At 36.6% G+C, this 20,797-nt stretch overlaps 4 protein-coding genes across 4 annotated transcripts in view; 2 read left to right on the top strand and 2 right to left on the bottom strand.

Annotated features, from left to right (window-relative positions):
• The first annotated feature begins 30 nt into the window (after positions 1-30).
• Positions 31-4,780, top strand: LOC125177653. The gene is made up of 3 exons (XM_047879811.1): positions 31-2,412; positions 2,741-2,865; positions 4,651-4,780. Exons 1-3 carry the CDS (start codon positions 201-203, stop codon positions 4,759-4,761), a joined length of 2,448 nt encoding a protein of 815 aa, XP_047735767.1. The 5' UTR covers positions 31-200; the 3' UTR covers positions 4,762-4,780.
• Positions 4,781-4,918: 138 nt separating this feature from the next.
• On the top strand, positions 4,919-9,633 carry LOC108682416. The gene is made up of 3 exons (XM_018171573.2): positions 4,919-4,945; positions 5,329-5,481; positions 6,556-9,633. The coding sequence occupies exons 1-3, from the start codon at positions 4,919-4,921 to the stop codon at positions 8,929-8,931; spliced, it is 2,556 nt and encodes an 851-aa protein (XP_018027062.1). The 3' UTR covers positions 8,932-9,633.
• An 858-nt stretch (positions 9,634-10,491) lies between these two features.
• LOC108682419 (L-threonine ammonia-lyase) lies at positions 10,492-20,558 on the bottom strand (the record flags this gene model as incomplete). Its single annotated transcript, XM_018171576.1, is given in 7 exon segments — positions 10,492-11,722; positions 15,964-16,064; positions 17,391-17,515; positions 17,951-18,092; positions 18,561-18,711; positions 19,166-19,328; positions 20,413-20,558. Coding segments are annotated over 7 exon segments (951 nt in total). The 3' UTR covers positions 10,492-11,596.
• A 48-nt stretch (positions 20,559-20,606) lies between these two features.
• LOC108682415 (actin cytoskeleton-regulatory complex protein PAN1) overlaps positions 20,607-20,797 on the bottom strand; it is a 9,135-nt gene continuing 8,944 nt past the window's right edge. Inside the window, exon 6 of the mRNA XM_047879813.1 lies at positions 20,607-20,786. Coding sequence (XP_047735769.1) covers positions 20,607-20,786 — 180 coding nt within the window. The remainder of the gene's footprint in view (positions 20,787-20,797) is intronic.

Here is a 20,797-nt window from a genome sequence, read left to right as displayed (position 1 = left end):
GTAGTGGTCAACGCAATGCTACTCGCCTCTTACCCGCACCGGGCAGACGTCGGTCGACCGACTTGGCCCTAAAGTGGAGTGCCCTTCGTGCAGGTCTCTCGCCCACCCCGATAAATTCTACTGAAACTCAAGCCTTGAATAATACTGTTGTAATCGTAAAATCCAATGATGACGTACATGTATTGAGTGAAGAGTTACCGATGCCTCGCGCCCTCATTTCTGAAACTGATGTTGAGCTAAAACGAGAGGGAAGTTTAGATAGAGCCAACGGAAGAGAGGGGAAGCGAGTGGGGTCACATGCGCGGGACCACGAGCATAAGAAGAAGCTAAGGGAAAAGTTGTATGGACGTAAAAGATTTCCTCGGGTTAGATTCTCAACCGAAGAACCAAGAAAAATTAATGCCCCTAAAGATGAAAGCTACTTGATAAACACTGCAGTATTATTTCAAGAGATAGATGCTAATGAAAAAGTTGCTCATACAAGGGCAAATAAATTGCCGCCAGGAAACTCCAGTAGTGAAACCAGAGAAAAATTCGATTTTCAGTTCACGAATACAACCGATGGAATAAAAAGTGATTCCATAGATACTAAAACGGTAGTTTCGTCGGTGAGCACGAGTTACAAAGTGACGGAAAGTTTTCCTTCGAATGAAACTATAGTGAAGATGGTATCAAAAGCGTTAAATGAAAGCCCTAAAAATATAACCACTTCTTTGAAAAAGCCTGATCCTTTGACTAAGTATCAAATCAAATCAAATTTTTCAAGACGTAGGAACAATTTTCGCCCTACGACTAAACCCAAGCAAGACAACGTTGAAAAAGTTCAAAATTTGACTGCTGCTCCAGCGGAAAAAAACTCGCAACTGGACTATCAAGAGCTAGTAACAGTGAATGAACGAGGTGCCGAACAAAAAAATGTTACTCAAGGCACTGAAGTCGGTTCAAGACAATCTTCCGTGAGGCTCTCTGGTCAAAAAGAAGGCATTTCACGAAAGATCATCCCTCTTTCCAGTCGCCTGAAAAATGTTGTCAAAATTCCTCCAAAGCCAAGACAAGCACCAGTTCCCAACACCTCGTCCATTCCAACGACAATTTCTACTCATGTTTCGACTATCTTGCCCGCAGAAACTACCACGGCTCCAACAGTCCGACGTCGTTTTACTCCACGTTCTAGGACCTCTGTACCCCGACGTTTCAGGAAGTCCAATGACACAAATAAGAATGTAACGGCAAGTGAAAAGTTTCAAAAGGTAGAAGCTTCAAGCAATGTACCATCAACATCTTCAATGCCCGAGCTACAGAAAAAGCCTCGACGATCCAAAAAGTTTCGCAGAAAACATAAAGATACGAAAACGGAATCAAAACCTGATGCTGAAACTGGAAAAGATGTAGGTGTAGATACCCGACCGAGATTGGAACCGTCGATATCAGCCGACCGTCCCGATGCACCACCAACAATGCCTCCAGTACAAAAATTTGTCGAAACAGCGCCCACTCACGATAAAGACTCTGTTGGAAAAATTATAATGGTTATTCGAAACGAAAATGAATATGGAAGAGTCGATGGCATGATTAATAAAGCTAACTCCACAGAGAATCGCAAAACACAGCAAATTGAAAACAATTCTAATCTTAGGCCCCACCAGCGAGTATCGAAAGCACCCATAATTGACATCAAGATTGAAAGTACGGCCAATCCCAGTAACAGCGAAAAAAGTGTCAGAAAATTCAAAAGACGTGGATCATTTCCTCACAGTGGCATTATTGTGAAAGCGGGAACGGCGACAGTGGAAAAAGTGGTAGGGCGAAACTCTAACATAGTCCAGGCCCTCTCCCCCATATCCAGTCTCATCACTTTGACCACCGAGTCCAATGTCGTGGAGGCTCCCCTTATAGTGACTAAAAAACCAGCACTGCCCTCTCAGGCAACGATTTCTCAGCCCATAACGACAACTGACAAAGTTCGGGCGTACACTGCCGGTAGGAAGGTCTCTCTTTTTGGTGCCGATTATCCTGATGAAGGAGTGGCAAGAGTGATTGCATCACCTATGCCTGCATCTACCAACTATTCGAGAACCTCGAATTTAAACTCCGTTAATTCTCTGAAAGAATCCCAAGGTATCTTAACCAACTCACGCGGGAGAAGGCGTCACAGTGTTGGAAGTGACGCGTCTAAAAAGCAAGATGACGAACAGGGTTCATCTAATTCCAGCAACGTACGAAGACGCAGATACTTCAGGCCCATGGTATCTCATGACCTGACTCTCACTTCAGCAATCATGATGGAAGACAACTCTGTTGATTCGTCAGCCAAAATGTCGCTGTCTGAAGAATCAACTTCGAGTTTATTGGCTCTTCCAAGTCAACAGGTGGCGATCGTGACAGTGGACGAGTATCAGCCATCTGCCAATGGTGAGTCATTTCCAGCCTTCTTAGTAAATAAAAAAATCCCCTAACATTTCAATCACATATTTGTTAAATTTTAATTGACGGTCTTTCTCTGACCGACGCATTTCTTGCTGATTTAGTTTAACCGAAGTTTCAGTGAGCAGTCTTGTTTACTGAGACTTTTCGTGATCAATAATGAATGCTGATCGAATGTTCTATCCATCACTTTTATGCTGCGTAAATACCCATTTTAGCCAACATTTTAACGGTTTTTATGGCCTTATATTCGCCTCATCCCCTTCAATTATGTTTTCTGTTTACTTGCCTCTTGTACTAATAGAAATTTTCTCAGCTCACCCCGAAGCTCAACCGGTTCGGCCCATGGTGGGTGACGGCTACAAATCCGGCAAAGGCGTCATAAAAAACCGAGGTGGAACTGAGACTCGCGAGGGCGCCTGGGCTGAAGACAACCAACGGGTGAGTCAGAATCAACCATGAATAACTCGGTTTATTGGAATCTCGCGTAAATTTATGTGAGGAGTCTTTTGTAATTTGACGGAAAGAACACTGAGAAAATTCCACAAAAATGCATGGAAATGATGGGCGAAAGATACATAAGTGCGCATTCGTAAGAAATGCTAGCGTCGCAAACACACAATATCCGATGCTGTAAAATATCTATCAGAAATACTGTAATAAGGTAGACTGACAAATAATTGTCAAATTAAACAATAAATGTAATAAAATAATTTCAAGATTATTCTGAAACAGTATTAAAAGCGCAATCGTACTTTAGGTAAATTAAGTAAAGGTTTAACAGTGGTGGATATTTGCTAATGAAATTGAAGGGCCTGTTAATAAGAATTGTATTTACGGTTATATTCAACTAGCGCGTTAATCAGGCGTTGCTAGAAAATAATAATTCCTGTGAATTGAGATTGCCGTTATATTTCTTTTGCTGCAACTAAATATAATATAAAACTCAAACTTATGTTCGGTTCTGACATTCGTTAAGTTGATTTTTTGCAAAAATTTTAAATGAATCATAAATTAATAACAATGAATTTAATTTTTTAAATTCATCATAGATCATAAATTAACTTCAATTTTTTATAAAATTATCTCCTGCTTTGAATTACAATATTAATCGAAATGTTAATTATATTCAATAGTTTCAGCAATTTACTTTAAAAAATTATAAATGCATAAATAAGTAATGGAATATTTATTTGTTATTTTTTAAGTCTAAAATGAATGTGAAAAACTAGTAAAGTAGCGAGTAATGAAAAGATTTTTAAAAATAAGATAATTTGCCGTTGTTCATATCTTGTTTGCTTATACGAACAAGATATGGATCAGTAAAATAAATTACTCTCATTCCCGGAATAAAATCCAGTTAATTAATGCATGATTGTATAGTTAATTGCTATAATTTATTTTGCATTCAGGTGCGAATAACTGAATGCAAAGTTCAGGTGCGAATAACTTTAATTCGGAAAGATATCACAATAGTAATTCAAAATATAATTCTTGGTACTCGCACTGTTTCTGTTGTTTACGTGTATCAAAATTAAAGCCTGGTTTTGTTAATAATTAACTAGAAGCCACACTATAATAAACACTTCCTAATTGATCACGCAATTTACGGAGTCGGTGTGTGTTGGCGAAGACATTACATAGGAGGAAATGCAATTACATGTGACATTACAAAGACATTACATGGCAGGAAATGTTAGCTTGTGTCAACTGAAGGAGAACCCGAGCGCAATACAAAGTTACGCTTCTTCTCACGGTATCGGTCGCGCGCAACGTTTTTTTGCAACACGACTGAACGCTTACGTCGAGGATGGCACGTTACGCAAAACTGGATGCACGACTGAACCCGGCAACAATACTGGGAACATCTTATGGAATTTGGCAAAAGAATTGGAAATATTTGAGCCTATTGTGATGAGCTCGTAGCTATTGTGTTGCAGTACAGATCGCATGCGGTTGGCTCTGCAGTGCGATCATTGACTTGTGAATCGAATTTGAAACTGATTTTTCTTTCTTTGGTTTCCATGTTTCGAAAGATTCTGAAATTATGACATTCTGATCTCTTTCCATGGATGCTGAAGTTTATTAAAATATTATGAATAGTATATATTATGAATACTATAATACTATATATTTTGAATGGTCTATATTATGAATAGTATATATAATGAATTGAACTGTATATTATGTATGGAACCCGAGTCATTCAATGTATTTTGCACGCAGGGCTACTACAAGAAGAGCGGTAGCGCGCCTGAGCATCACAGCGCCCACCAGGCTGAGAAAGACAAGGACTTCAAGGTCAATTCAATCAATATTCAGAAGAGAAATAACTAGGTTAAATTAATTAGTTTCTAATGCGTGTCATCAAGAAGTTTTTAGGTCAACTTAATGCCATTTTCTCTATAATTACTGTTAACTGATTAGGTCTTTATTGTTATTCCCTCTGGAAAGCTTCAATTGCAAACTTCAAAGTTAACTAAATTGATTTGCAATGCTTCTGTCTCTGGAAAATCTCTTGGTTAGCTGAATTCGATTTGGAAGTAATCCTATCATTAAATTTTCAGGGTAACTAAATTAAAGTGTACAAGTATAAATGAAGTTTCTTTTGCGATTGTTTCGAAGGATTCAAATGAATTATATGTATGATTATTTTAAACTTTGTTTTATTTTTTTCTAATAATATCGGGATTAATATAAATTCAGATTTTCTCACTACCAAAATCGTTAAATAGGCAAGAACTCTTTATACGGATAAAGATATGATGCTTCCCTTTCAATGAAGCTGATGTCTTTTTTAGTTTTAATTACACAAATGTTTGTTTGAATACGTTAAGCCATATAATACTTAAATCGAACCCGACAAATTGAAATGATAATATTCTCACACATATTTTTGTCCAGGGCTTCCATGAATCTTTTGTGGTAGAGAAAAATGGTCGGAGTCGTGAATTTTTCGATGAGGTTGACCACATCAACTACCATCACCGCTTCAACAACGCAGAGAAATTCAAGGAAAAGCTCGACGCCGGCCGACATAAGGGCGCGCAGTTCAAGGTAAGGAGGGAATTATAAAGAATTCCTTGGATTTTTAGAATTTATAAACGGAGATGAGGGTGAACTTCTATAGAACTCCATGGATTTTAGGATTTATGAGCGGAGATGAGAGTGAACTTCTAGAGAACTCCATGGATTTTAGGATTTATGAGTGGAGATGAGGGTGAACCTTTAGATAACTCCATGGATTTTTGGATTTATGAGCGGAGATGAGGGTGAACTTCTAGAGAACTCCATGGATTTTATGATTTACGAGCGGAGATGAGGTTGAACTTCCAGAGAACTTCTTGGATTTTTAGGATTTATGATCGGAGATGAGGGCGAACCTTTAGAGAACTCCTTAAATTTATGGGTTGAGGTGGAGGTGTAATTCTAGAGAATACTCTAAACTTACGAGATTTATGGGCGGAGATTTGAGTGAACTTCTAGAGAGAACTTTAAATTTTTGGGATTCACGGACGGATGTAAGGTTGTAATTCTAGAGAAAACTTTACATTTTTGAGATTTATTTGAGGCGGCGAGGGTGGACTTCTAGAGAAAACCAAATTTTTTTAGAATTTATGGGCGGATTTTAGGGAAGCGAGTAGGACGAGGGAAAAATTCTAGTGAATGCTCCAAATTTAAGGCCGAAATTGCGAGAGATTACGGAAAAACTCTATAGAAAACTTCAATTTTAAAGGGGTAGATGTGGGTGGTGATGATATTGTTTTAAGGAACACTTCAAATTTTAAGTGTATAATTTAGATAGTTCTAGTACTTTTTGGAGTATTTGTGTGTTATAAGCCTGGCACTCTAAATGACTGAACCTGCAGATCAAAGTTAGGCTGAAGTTCTATGGTACGATAGAACTATTGTTTAGTATATCAAAGTACTATAGTATTTCAAATAATCAATTTCTATGAAACATTTATAGAATTCACCCATTCGTGAAGTAAATTATTTAACACTGCAATAACTGATCAGTCTAAAATAAATATTATAAGAAAATTTCATTTGTATTTTTTTTTTTGCGTGACTCTACGATATATAAGAGCATAACAGTAGAAAATAACAAATTTTCTGTTTATTGTTCAGAACGAGAAGCAACGCGACAAATTTGGAAAGAGTGGACACTACAAAAAAGGTCATGACCATCGAGACGAGAAGGGCCAGGTTCGACACTATGGACAAGAGGATAAGTACAACCATGAGAAAAAATACGGTAAGAAGGACACCAAAGAGGCCGAAAATAAAGATGATGATGGTCGACATAAGTTGAATGGTCTTTACCACGGCGCTCACTCTATCATCCAGCCTTGGCAGAAAGAGTTGGAGCTGAGAACTGGAAGTGAGCTTAATCATGATGATGCTGATGGTGGTCAGAAACATAATAGTGAGGATGATGATGATCATGATGGTGTCGTAGCAGTGCCTCATTTCCCGCCAAGACACAAATATAATAATGATGAAGGTCCAGGGCAGCTCCCAAGTCCACATATTATTGTTTACCAACGACCTTCCAAAACAAGCAAGCCAACTAAAACATTCACTTCTAAAAAAATCAAAAACGACAAGAAACCAAGCAAAAAATATAAAAAAGTAAATACTGTTGATGTGAAAAATACTGGGCATGGATCAAAAATTCTGCATAAGATTCCATCCTCGAAAAAACCGAAACATATTAACTTCATTACACGCAATAAAAAAGATGAATCGATTGCTAAAAAGCCGGTCAAAGCGGAATTGAAACAGAAAGGAAAGTTGAGTAGCTCTAGCGAAGTAGATTTAACGAAGAAGAAAAACAATGAAGTTGTGAAAGAAAAGTCAGAAGTGAAAGCTGAATCCAAAAAGGAGTCTGCAGAAGTGGTTACATTGACGCCTGAAACTCCTACCACTACTGGTAAGGTGGAACTTAAAGTTGTAGTATCAGAAGTAGCGATTGTCGGGCAGAAAATCGAAGATAATAAAATTCTTTTGCAGGATGAAAGCTTGAAGTTTGGTCAAAGAATCAAGCCACTAAAGAGGAAGAGTGAAAACGTTCAGATAAATTCTTTACCGTTCCATTCCAAAGGGGTTACGAAAGATGGGAAGAAGATTGAAGTTTTTCGCTACGGATTTCAGGCGACTCAGAAGGTAAATGGAACGACGCCTGAAGAGAAAAAAATTGCTTTAGGAAGCAACACAAAAGAAGTACAAATCAAGAAAGATTCATATACGCAACCAGATACTCTGCAGAACTCAAACACTGAATCCAGCAGCCACTCTACAACCACGTTTACTCCACCAGATTCTGGGTTGAGTGTTTTTATTTTAAGTACAAGTGAAAACCCCATGGTTGAAGTCCAGACCGATGCACCACCTACTCAGCAAACAGAAAACCACGAAATCTTATCTCAAAAACCATCGCCAGTGAAAATTGAAGAAACGCCAATAATTGAAGTTGTGACGACCACTGTAGTAACAAATGCCCCCGACCTGACACAAGAAGACTTGAAGAGGAAGCAACATGAGCTACGTCGGAAACAGCATCTCATTCGACTCAAACAACATCTGCTTCAACAAAAGCAGCTGCAGTTGCAGCAACAGCAACTTCACCATCAACATTTGTTGGAGCAACAAAAACAGATTCTGAAACAACAGCAACAGTTGGTTCAACCTCCGCTTGCGGCCTCGAATCAAGAAGAAAGGAATAGGAAGTCAACAGAGAACAGCTCTAGCACTGCATCAACCGTTGAATCAGACAGCGATGACGGCAGTCAACAAGAAGAAGGAAATGTAAATGAAAAATCAAGTGATGTAGAGGAAGAAAACTCAAGTGCAGATGAGGAATCAACAAGGAAAGAAAATACAGATTCTGGGACGGTAAAAGTGGTAAAAAATCCAACGGATAAAGTACAATATGCAAAAACTGTTCAGAGAAGCAGACATACGGATAATTCGGAAGGAGAACACACAGATAAAGATAGTAGAAAACGTAAAAAAGCGGATGAGTCTGAAAGCGTTGAAGAAGTACGAAAACGAGTCAAAACATCAGAAAACAATGAAGAACCAAAGGAAAGACATGAAAAAACAGGCTCCGATGTTCATGACGCTGGTAAAGTACATGTTGTCACGACTGAACAAAGCGCAGTAAAAAGTAATTACCATTCTTACGATAACATTTTCAGTGACAAACCTGTGGGTGCCAGTGGGAGATCCGCAATTAAAAAAGCTTTGCTCTCAGCGCCAGTGGAGGATAAGGAGCTCTTAAGTATAATCGGTAGAGACATACCTGAGTATCGTAGGAGTAAATCCGAGAAACCATCCTCATCAAATTCTAAAATCCCTAACCCTTCTGGAATCCTGCAAAGTGATTCTAAGAAGGCCATGTCAGATGAACATTTCTTGCCTTCTCATTTTGAGGGCCTCAGAACACCCAATATTGATTTCGAATCCTTCGGGGATTTTGGTTTCGAGAAAAAAGACTCTTAATCGAGAAAGTTAAGAGAAAAAGATTAAAAAATGTCCTCAATTGTTAATTTTTCAAATGAAGTTAATCGTATGGGAAAGGTTATAAAGGTTTTATCCCTCATAAGAATCACCAAGCTGGAGATATCAACGATCAATCACCTTAAATGAAATTAGATCATTCATATATTTTTTCGATGTCTTTAGTGTAGCAAATATATTTCTCACCTTGTTTATAACATCTAACACAAAGTAAATCGTCCTTAAATCATTTCATTGTTTAAAGTGAAACTTAATCGCCAACGATTTGTTTCGATATTTTAACCGAAACTAAATCGTCTACGTATTGATTTTTTGTTTGTATAATGCAAGAATGCAAGGAATTAATAGCAGGCGAGGAATGTTCGGTCACGTGGCAGCAGTGTAAAATTCACAGTCGAATCCAGTCTGCAGAAGAGATGAATTAACTCACTCCTGATAAGAGATAAATTAGTTTAATGAATTATATCCAATAAATTCATTGTTTATCAGTTCAAACATGCGGAAAATTTGTATTTGTTAAGTTTAGTTTTTTGTTCCTCGCTTTTAAAATAGTAATAACGACGGTAAGATTAGAAGAGTATTTGAAAAGTAATTTTTCTCATAAATTGACAAATAAATTAAATGTAAGTAATTTCACCTAATCCTTAAATATGTTCGCGGCTTTTGAAAGCTTTTAATTAAAATATTTGAGTCGCACTAGAATTTTTATAACAATTGAAAATTTTTTATAACGATCACATCCAAAATTTACTAAATTACAAACGATCATAGTCTTTTAAATAATAGTTTTGTGTGGTCAATGGCAGGAAAATAATCACTTGCTTAACGTTACCATTTCTGTTAGTTTTTGAGCAAATATATGAATTAAATGAATGATTTGTAAGAAAAACCTTTGTCAATAAACGTTGTTACAGAATACCAACCTTGGCTTGAGCATTTATTGATTCCAACACTCGTACTATTCATCATGAATCAAGTTATCTAAACGAGGTCCACACTTTAGACCCAAGGACTAGACCCGCGTTCAGCGTTCTGGATCGAGATCGAGATTTTTCATACGAGGTCAGCGTTCTAGACCCGAGTTCAGCGTTCTAGATCGAGATCGAGATTTTTCATACGAGGTCAGCGTTCTAGACCCGAGTTCAGCGTTCTAGATCGAGATCGAGGTTTTTCATACGAGGTCAGCGTTCTAGACCCGATTTCAGCGTTCTGGATCGAGATCGAGGTTTTTCATACGAGGTTAGCGTTCTAGATACGAGATCCATATTTTAGGCACGATATTAGCGTTCTGGATAGAATGTCCGCGTTCTAGACCTTAGGTCAACTTTCTACACTTGAAATCAATGTTCTATAAACTCGAGATCAGCATTCTTAATACGTGGTGAGCGTTCTTGAAACGTGGTCAATGTTATTTAACCTATCTAGAACGAGCTCAGCTGTTTTTATGAAATGTTTTATCTAAAGCAGCGGCACAAAAACCACAGCCATCTTGAAGCGACAATAAATAAACTAATATATGATTTTGGAGATTAAAAATAAGAAGTTATTGTATTATTTATTAATTCTATGCTCCATCGGCGTAGGTGAATGCATGAAGTTTATCTAATCTCTTTATTTCATTTTGTATATACATATTGTATATCTAATTGATACAACACAGAAACAATACATAGATGTTTTTAATTTCTAAATTCCTTATTTTGTTTCAAATTACTCATTTTAATTAAACATCCTTCATTTTGTCCATAGACATAGCGTCATCAAAGAAGAAAATATTTTCCCTCTCAGAAATTTTCATATTATAATTAAGCAATTACAGTAACTCTTGTTAGGGGAGTTGTGATGGTACTGTGTGGTGATTATACAGTCATTAATTATGGTTAATGTCTAGGTAAGCTATTGAGTAATATAAAGTAATATGAAATAATATTCACATACTACTGAATAGTGAATTCATACGTATTAATCATGATAATTTCAAAATGGGCCAAATATCACATGCAACGTAGACAGTAAATGACCAAACATTTTAATTGCAACTTACCTACACACCCCATTTAGAGCTATTACCTAATTATTCATATCGAATACAATTTGTACATCTAAATGATACAGTTCATTTAACGCGTATGATACAGTGCATTTTATGTATATGATGCAATGCCTTTAGCGTGCATTATACAGCGAATTTATTTAATTAACGTATACACGCCAATCGAGAATTTTTCCCGAGGAATAACTGCGCATAATTGTGCAAGGGGATTACATAGCAAATAATTGAACTGGCACGATATAAGATTGTCAAGGGATAAAAGATCTCAGCAGATCGAGAGATCAGAGACTTCAGCAGATCGAGGGATCGAAAATCTCAGCATATCGAGGGATCGAAAATCTCAGCAGATCGAGAGATCAAAAATCTCAAAAGATCGAGGAATCAGAGACCTAAGCAGATTGAGGGATCAGTGACCCCATCAGATCGATTAATCAGATACTCCAGCAGATCGAGAGATCAGAGACAGTATCTCGCTGGATCAGAGATCAGAGATAGTAGATCGCTGGATTAGAGATCAGAGACAGTATCTCGCTGGATCAGAGATCAGAGATAGTAGATCGCTGGATTAGAGATCAGAGACAGTATCTCGCTGGATCAGAGATCACTCTCGGCGTGGACGATGTCAGGGACGGCAAAGCGGATGATCTTGTATCGCTTCTCGAGCTCCGCCTGCAGCTGCAGGTAATGCTCGTGGTCACGTGTCTCGCACATCACCTTCACCTGTAATAGTGAGGGCATGGTTACTTCGGGTAATGATGTTGAATACATAATCATTTGTCACATGCAGCAGTGAATCATGGTTACTCTGGGTAATGATGGTGAATACATAATCACTTGTCACATGCAGCAGTGAGTCATGGTTACTCTGGGTAATGATGGTGAATACATAATCATGATTCATATGCAGCAGTGAGTCATGGTTACTCTGGGTAATGATGGTGAATATATAATCATGTTTCACCTGCGGCAACAGTTCCTGGTCACTCATGGCAATGTATATGAATAATCTAAACATGGTAATGATGGTGAATACTTTCACCGGCAGGAGTAGGTCACGGTAACTCTAGGTAATGATGGTGAATACCTACTCACGGTAATGATTGCGAAAATTTATCTAATCTTGGGAATGATTGTGAATACCTTCACCTACAAGAGGAGAGACTCAGTTACTCTTGGTAAACAGGATCAAACATAGTAGTAACCTGAACACATTCACTTTTCAATGTCACTCATGGCTATGAATATTGTGAATGAGATAACATTAAATTTTTCACTAGCTATAGAAACACATGGCAATAATGTCAAAACATGATAGTAGCAACAACTAAAAACTCTAAAAAGATTTTCATGCGGATTCTAAATAAGAAACTATTAACGTGCAGAAGACGCTAGCATAAAAAAATGTACTAACAAACACGGCCTGGGAAACGCATGTGAACGCCTATATGCATCCATCGCTGCATAAATTCTATAAAAAAAAATAAAAAAAATATTACCCAAAATTTATGATTTTAATGGTACCTCACTATCGTCTAAAGTTTTCGGAAATTATAGAGGGAATGCTGAGCACACTATATAACCACTACCACAACAACATTCATTTACCGTTTCTTCCCATTTTACACTCGTGATCTTCTGGCGTCCATCTGCAGTTCATAGATTGCAATTCTATTCGAAATCTGCAGCGCTAAATCATGAATTAAAAAATATAACTCAGTACTCACTGCAGTGAGTGACAGAGAGCGCATTTTCTCGTCGACGAAAACTTGAGGTTACGGACTGACGGACAGACAGACGGACAGACAGACAGACAGACGGACGGACGGACATGGCGAGCACAATAGTGTATTTTTTCCATAAATGAGAAAATGCGCTAAAAAGGATACGAAGTACGGTAATCCACGCACATAACAAACAGGTCGATAAATCTAGGACGGTACGATCAGTTCTTAGATATTAATTATTTCTATAATTCCTAATAAATTCCTTAACCCAAAATTAATCTAGGAGTTACGTTTACGAATCTCCCGAATTAATGGATATAAAGTATCCTATCTATTGAAGTACAAATTTTATAATATTTTTGCCAGTTGGGATATGAAATGCTGTGCGTGTTCTCAATGATCCAAAACTGGACTCAAACTTATAACTTTATACAGAGTCTGGTATGTATGATGGGAACGGTAAAAAATTTATTTCAGCATCGATTCAGCATCAGATGTTTGAAGATAAGCTTGCTTCACAGTTTCAAAAATTGACAATTTAAACTTAAAAGAACTGCATACAATTTCAAATGAATTACATATAGAGGGAATGTGCTGGTGGTATTGACCGTATAGCCGCTTAATCTGCTATTGTTCCAATAGCCTCACTCTGATTCACCCCAACGTACCATTGTATAGTTTCACTAATATCCATGATGGCTGCTATAGTCTGCTTTTATATAGCTACTCGCTCGCACTGTATGGATATTTCTCAGATCTGATACAGTTATTTATTAGCTATTGTATGGATACTCGTCATGGTTGCACTTTATGTCTACTCGCTTGCACTGTATGGCTATTTCTCAGATCTTATACTTCTATTTAGTAGCTATTGCATGGATACTCGTTTGTTCTTGTATAAATACTCATAATAGATAGCTTATCTACGCGAAGCTCCATGTGGCTACGCTACTGATGCTTCTGTTCAGCCTATATCCCTGAAATGCTAAATTGCTTTATTTTATTTTATATTTTACCGGCTAAAATGAAACAACATGAATGCTAGTTATCTTGAGAATTCATGAACATCGTGTAACCTTTGGTCACGGTTATCCCTGCTATTTCTTGTGTTTTAATGAAGGTTACGGTTTTCACTGCAAAATCAAATTTTTTATATGAACAAACAATTTTTCTTAAACGTTAACGCTAATACCTGTCATTATTTCTGATGGCAATATTTCCACTTTTGAACATTGTGTGTGCTCATAATGACATTGTTTTGACCGCAATAATATTGTAATTAATAATATGACATTCATTAGACCTTCGTCATTAACATCAGCTGACACTCATTGCGTAATGCCATTCCTCACAAAATGCTTCTTTTGTGAGGAACAAAATGCTTTTCGGTTTAACCACGAATAAATTGATTAGTAAACTAATAGGATGGTCCTCAATCCTCCACCTTCTTATATCAATGAAAGTCTACGATCCGCGTCATGTAGCAGTTTTGATTACTGTCAGTAATCGCTATAATCGATAGCTACGATTTGTTGTGGTTCTGCGTCGTGACTTTTAATATTTGTTATAACTAATCGTTTCATTGATGATAGTTTTGACATCGTTTTATGTTAGTTACGAATGTCCTAGAACGAATCGTAGTTTATCATGTTTCTTATAAATAATCGTTATAATTGAGATTTAATGCGTGTTTTGTGAGTATTTAGAGTTATGATGATATTTAAGTGTTATTTAAGAATGGCCTAGAAAGAATTGAAGTTTAGAATAATGTTTCTTAGAAATAATCGTTACAATGGAGATTTAATGCGTGTTTTGTGAGTATTTAGTGTTATTATGTTATTTAAGTGTTATTTAAGAATGGCCTAGAACGAATCGAAGTTTAGAATATCGTTGCTGCAGGGCAGCCTGTAGCTGTAGGCTGTGTTCTCTGTCACGAGTCTCGGCGAGCGCCTTTACCTGGACAGGCACACGTATGTTAACCTTTTAAATCTTTTTAACCTTTACCGTTACAATTAAACCTATTTATTTAAAAAATATTTAACACAATATTCTTCACCTATATTTCGTCCTCCTTATTTTACAGACATTTCAACCCCTGCATTTTTGCTCAATAGATTATCCTCTCAAAAATTTTCCTTTGATATTTATTGCTTGTCATCGTACTTACACATTCATCCCTATCACTGAACATAATGGTTAACCCCATTTTAATATAGTGGAAGTTCTCCTATACATCTGTTGTCTTGTCTCTATTTGTGTTCTTGAAAATATCGAAGATGATGTCAAGTAGTCTCTTGTCAACGAGGCTTTCAATTTTTTTTCAATTAAACCCTTCCCGAACAAATAACCTATCAGTAATCCAAGATAAATTAAAAAATTCCTGCACAGCTTTAAAAAATTTAGAAATAGTTTTCTTCCAATAATAAATAATTAAAAATAAACATCGACAGAGCCGAACATAAATCAGACAAAGAAGTATATTACTCGTATTTCTTAAAGTGAAAAAATGACTCACCGACACATGAAAAAGTGTGATTTAGGAAGCATTTCGGAATGAAAAATAAATGGCTACGACGGGAGGAAAAGTTAATTAGACTTTGAAAGGCTAACAAGTATTTGCTGCAATTTGTTTCAGCGTGTAAGCTGTTAGAAAAAGTCTATTGCTTTTTTTAGCCCGTGAAATGTTGCAAGTTTTTCGTGAAACGCTAGAATTGTTCGTATATTCATGTGAAAGGCTAGAATTATTCGTATATGCTTGTGAAAGGCTAGAATTATTTGTATTTACTCGTGAAAGGCTGGAATTATTCGTATATGCTTGTGAATGTCTTTAATTATTCGTATATACTTGTGAAAGGCTAGAATTGTTCGTATATGCATGGGAAATGCTAGAATTATACGTATATGCTTGTGAAAGGCTGGAATTTTTCGTATATGCTTGTGAAAGGCTAGAATTATTCGTATATGCTTGTGAAAGGCTAGAATTATTCGTATATGCTTGTGAAAGGCTGGAATTATTTGTATATGTTTGTGAAAGGCTGGAACTATTCGTATATGCTTGTGAAAGGCTATAAGTATTCGTATATGCTTGTAAAACGCTAGAATTATTCGTATATGCTTGTGAAAGGCTAGAATTATTCGTATATGCTTGTGAAAGGCTAGAATTATTTGTATATGCTTGTGAAAAGCTATAATTATTCGTATATTCATGCATATAGAATTATTCATGTTTGAAGTTACCTCGACAGAGAATATGTCGCTCCTGATCCAGGCTCGCTCGTGCGTCATGTCTTTGATGGATACGCCGAGGCTGGCCATGAGGCGGGTCAGTTCAGCGATGCCTGGAGTGAGTAAATTTCAAATTTATTGTATAATAATTAATAAATTTAACTAAAATTACTCGTTTGTCTATATAGATGAATGATAATGAGTATATTGGATTTGTGCTCGCTCCACTAATGAATTATTCGTTTACTTTTTTATAAATTGAAATGAAATTATTCGCTGGCGTACAAATATTATTGAGTAAATTATCATTGTCCTCCGTTACACTAATGAATTCATATATTAAAAATCCTGGTTTATTCGTTTACTAGCTTGTACATTAAATTGAAATTAGTGATTGGATTAAATTGCCCTGAGCCTGAAGTGCCCTGTCGTATAATTATTTCATCCTATCAATAAATATAAATTATCCGAATTTACGCTAGGCTATGCTGTTTAGTAATGAATGATAAGAATTTTTTCATTTCCCTCATATTCAGATGTTAGATGATCATATGCAATGGTGAAATTTTAAACACGATATTAATTATTATGCATGAATAATCGAATTATTATCCACAGGATTGACTAGCACATTTGGACATAGTTGGCTCGTTCATTGTCGTTTTGAGTATTTCTATTCTAGAACAAAAAAAAATTGTTGACTACAAACAAATATCATAGACTTGAATTTGAGACAACCATTGCAAATTTATTAAGAATAGTTATATCACGCGCTACAAAATGACAAAGAAACCACCATAAAAGGATTGACAGGCGTTGAAAGTCAGCTAAATGATTGTAGATGTGCCTGCAAACAATGATTTAGTGTAATTCTACATTGTTTTCAATTTTTTTCTTTTAAATCATTCACCGATATAACATAGCATTTACCAAAACTCTAAAATACACATTTAAAAATGTCCAAGAAAAACCATTGAGTTGTAAAATAAACATCTGAATTATTCTTATCAACTTCAGATCAATGACGAATTACCGAGAAACTGAGTAGCAAATTGCACAGGAACTGTAGCATAAAATGATACAAGTAATATATAATAGTAAATAGCACTAAAAATATATAATTAAAATCAATAAATAGTTAAATCATTTCTTTGCCGAACCTGCATTTCAAAATGACTTTTTATGTGTGATTTTAAGACTGAAATTATGTCGCGTTCATTTGTGAAAAACTAGTAACATTTAACCATAAAATGATACTTAAATGTTGGTTGCAAAATCCGTAGAATTATCTGAGAATCAGTAACGTGTATATTACTCCTGTTCAAATGTGTCTAAAATAAACACTAATTACGGTTATTCTATGGACGCCTACGATTTTATTTTATACATAAGTGTCATATAATAGTACGGTTAAAATTTAACAAAGTAGACAGACGAACCTCCGGGTCTATCGCTGACGGTAACCGTGAATTTGACCAGCCTTCCATCCGCCGCCAGGCCACGCTCCAGACAGCGCCCCAGCACCGTAGTGTCGATGTTGCCACCACACAAAGGTATTACTACCCTGAACATGATATATTGCACATTAATATAAATTATAAGTCTATATTTTTTGCTAGTGAGTGGCATTGGTTGATGGTAAGTGGTGGTACCTGGTGAGTGGAGCCAGTGCTGTACCTCTAAGTGATTCATAGAAACGTTACCACTCTCAATACTTTAATGAATAACTCTACAATAACAGGAAAATGACAAAATATTAACAACATCAGTAAAGAATTAAAGCTCAAACATAATATGTTTATGAAAATGAATTTGTATATTTAGGGTAGAGCCCTTCATTTAGACATGTTTGGTCAAAAATACTGCCAGTTTTATTGAAAACTTCTTATGAGTTTAATGAAAATTAAAAAAAATGAATTAATGAAATGAATTTCGAAATATTTCGTTATTTCATTGCTAAAATACTTTTCTAATTTGTTTCTAGTAATTTTTGCATTACCTTTTGCCTTTGAGCTCTGGAAGTTCACCAGCCAAGATGGCGGCGAGTGCCGTAGCTCCAGCTCCTTCCACCACAGCTTTTTCTTGCTCCACCAGCCGCAATATTGCGATAGCGATCCACTCCTCCCTCACAGTCACCACCTAACAATAGTTAAAAAGTGGATGTAAACATTAATGATTAAAATCAATGTTGAAAAATTGGATGTAAACAGAAGCGGTAAAAATCAATTGTTAAAAAGAAAATGTAAACATAAACGGTCAAAATCAATGATTAAAAGGTGGATGTGAGAATAAATGGAAAAGCCCTGCACTTTCATTGCATTGTGAGCCATGCATCGAATAATTCATCACAATAACATTGATGGCAGATTATTAGAACAAAGAGAGAAAAGCTGGGCCAGTTCATTATTAGTTTGAAAAAGAGTTTTCACATTCCTAAGAAAACTTTTTCGTTAATGCAAACTTTTGCCTACCGGTGTCGAAAAATGTATTCATTTATCTCTATGTTGGGAGGAAATATTTCTATAATATAATAAAGTATGATGTCATATAATATTATATAATGTAATATAATATAATATAATATAATATAATATAATATAATATAATATTATCCACGAGAGGGGCGGCCGTAGCGAAGGCGTTCACCCCCACCATGGGCACCGCTAGACCGTCCGCGAGGGTGGACTCCGGTTTGGTGTAGACCGGCGCTCCGGTCCTGAGGGCGGCGCTGAAGGAGGCGCAGTTCTCGCTCTCCACGCCCTGCCGCGGTCGAGAATAAATTGACTATTTCAGAAAAAAATTAAATATTTTTTCAAGTGCATGCATCAATTAAAGATATTTCTTATACATTGATTTTTTGATCCGAAGAAAGATAAAAGCGGAAAATTAAATGAGATCATGGGTCGATAATATGAAAAAATTAACTGTTGTTTTGATTCACTCATATGTTTAGGCATGCGAATGTCGGTTGGTTTTAATAAAAATAAAGTTTTTAAAGGAATGTTAAAGGAAAATTTATTACTGTCAAATAATATCAGGAAAAATAAATGAGGTCATTGATCGATCAATTGAAAAAATAACCCTTTATTTTGATTCACTCACATTTCTGGGCGTGCGAATGTCGGTTAGTTTTAATGAAAAATTAACTTTTTAAAAGGAATCTAAAATGAAAATTTGTAACGGCCATATGTTATCAATTTACTATTTTACTCACGATAACTTGTACGTGCGGGTAGAGCGCTTTTACTGCTAAGGCAACCCCCGCGATAAGCCCTCCTCCCCCCACGGGCACCACCACCGCGTCAATATTGGGCACCTGCTCCACGATCTCCAGCCCCATGGTGCCCTGACCCGCCAGTATGTGCGGATGGTCATACCTGGAGGGGAACCAGGATTCATACATTAGAAATATTCACAATAACGGCAAAATAGAATAGAAATATTCACAATAACGGCAAAATAGAATAGAAATATTCACAATAACGGCAAAATAGAATAGAAATGTTCACAATAACGGCAAAATAGAATAGAAATATTCACAATAAGAATCGGCAACAGGCCATGGGCCTATTTCTTCAACGCCGACACTTCTATTCTATTCTATTCTAACGCAATTCCGTTAGCCAATCACTGACGGCTTTTCAAGCTGAACCCACCAATCATAAACGAGAAATATGCCGCTACATGTACATAGCACGCTTTGTGTTCTTTTGAAGTTACATCTAGTAAGTTTTGAAAGCACGGCATTATGTCGTCACTTGTTTAGTAACATTCAATTACTAAAACATTGGGTCAGGGCTTCAAAACTTAATCTAAATAAAATAGGAGGAATTCGGTCAAGTATTTAGAAATCAAACTATGCATACGTAATTAAGAAGAGAAAAACGCACTGCAAACTGGCCTGGTGACAGACAATCAATAAATAAAATATACAACAAAATAAGTGTAAATCAATAAAAATTCTTCATGCACAAACCAAATTCGCAAACTTTAACAACCATAGTGCTAACCAAAAACCATTATAACCATTGTTCAAACCATAAACCATAATGACCATAATGCAAACCACTAACCATAAAAACCATATTGCACACCGCGAATCATAATAACAAACTATTATAACCATGTTATCAAACCATTATAACCATATTATCAAACCATTATAACCATATTATCAAACCATTATAACCATATTATCAAACCATTATAACAATATTTTCAAACTATTATAACTATATTATCAAACCATTATATAATATTATCAAACCATTATAACCATATTATCAAGCCATTATAACCATATTATCAAACCATTATAAGCATATTATCAAACCATTATAACCATATTATCAAACCATTATAACCATATTATCAAACTATTATAACTATATTATCAAACCATTATGCCATATTATCAAACCATTATAACCATATTATCAACCACAAGAGACCAGCCCTCACCCATTGATGTAGACCAGCCCTTGCTGGCGCGCCATCTTGAGGGCGATGGTGCGACACTCGCCGATGTCGCTGCCACGCACGAGGATGTTGGCCCCGTACTGACGACACGCCTGCACCTTCATGATGGGTGCCACCAGGGGCATGACCTGGGGGCGGGGGGAGGGGTGAGTGGGTAATAGTAGAGGCCTGCACCTTCATGATGGGTGCCACCAGGGGCATGACCTGGGGGCGGGAGGAGGGGTGAGTGGGCAATAGTAGAGGCCTGCACCTTCATGATGGGGGCTACCAGGGTCATGACCTAGGGGCGGGGGGAGGGGTGAGTGGGTAATAGTAGAGGCCTGCACCTTCATGATGGGTGCCACCAGGGGCATGACCTGGGGGCGGG

Source organism: Hyalella azteca, unplaced genomic scaffold (genome assembly GCF_000764305.2).
Source record: "Hyalella azteca isolate HAZT.00-mixed unplaced genomic scaffold, Hazt_2.0.2 contig3874, whole genome shotgun sequence".
NCBI lineage: Eukaryota > Metazoa > Arthropoda > Malacostraca > Amphipoda > Hyalellidae > Hyalella > Hyalella azteca.
The sequence above is the reverse complement of the archived record's forward strand: the minus strand, read 5'-3'. Positions and strand labels throughout refer to the sequence as shown.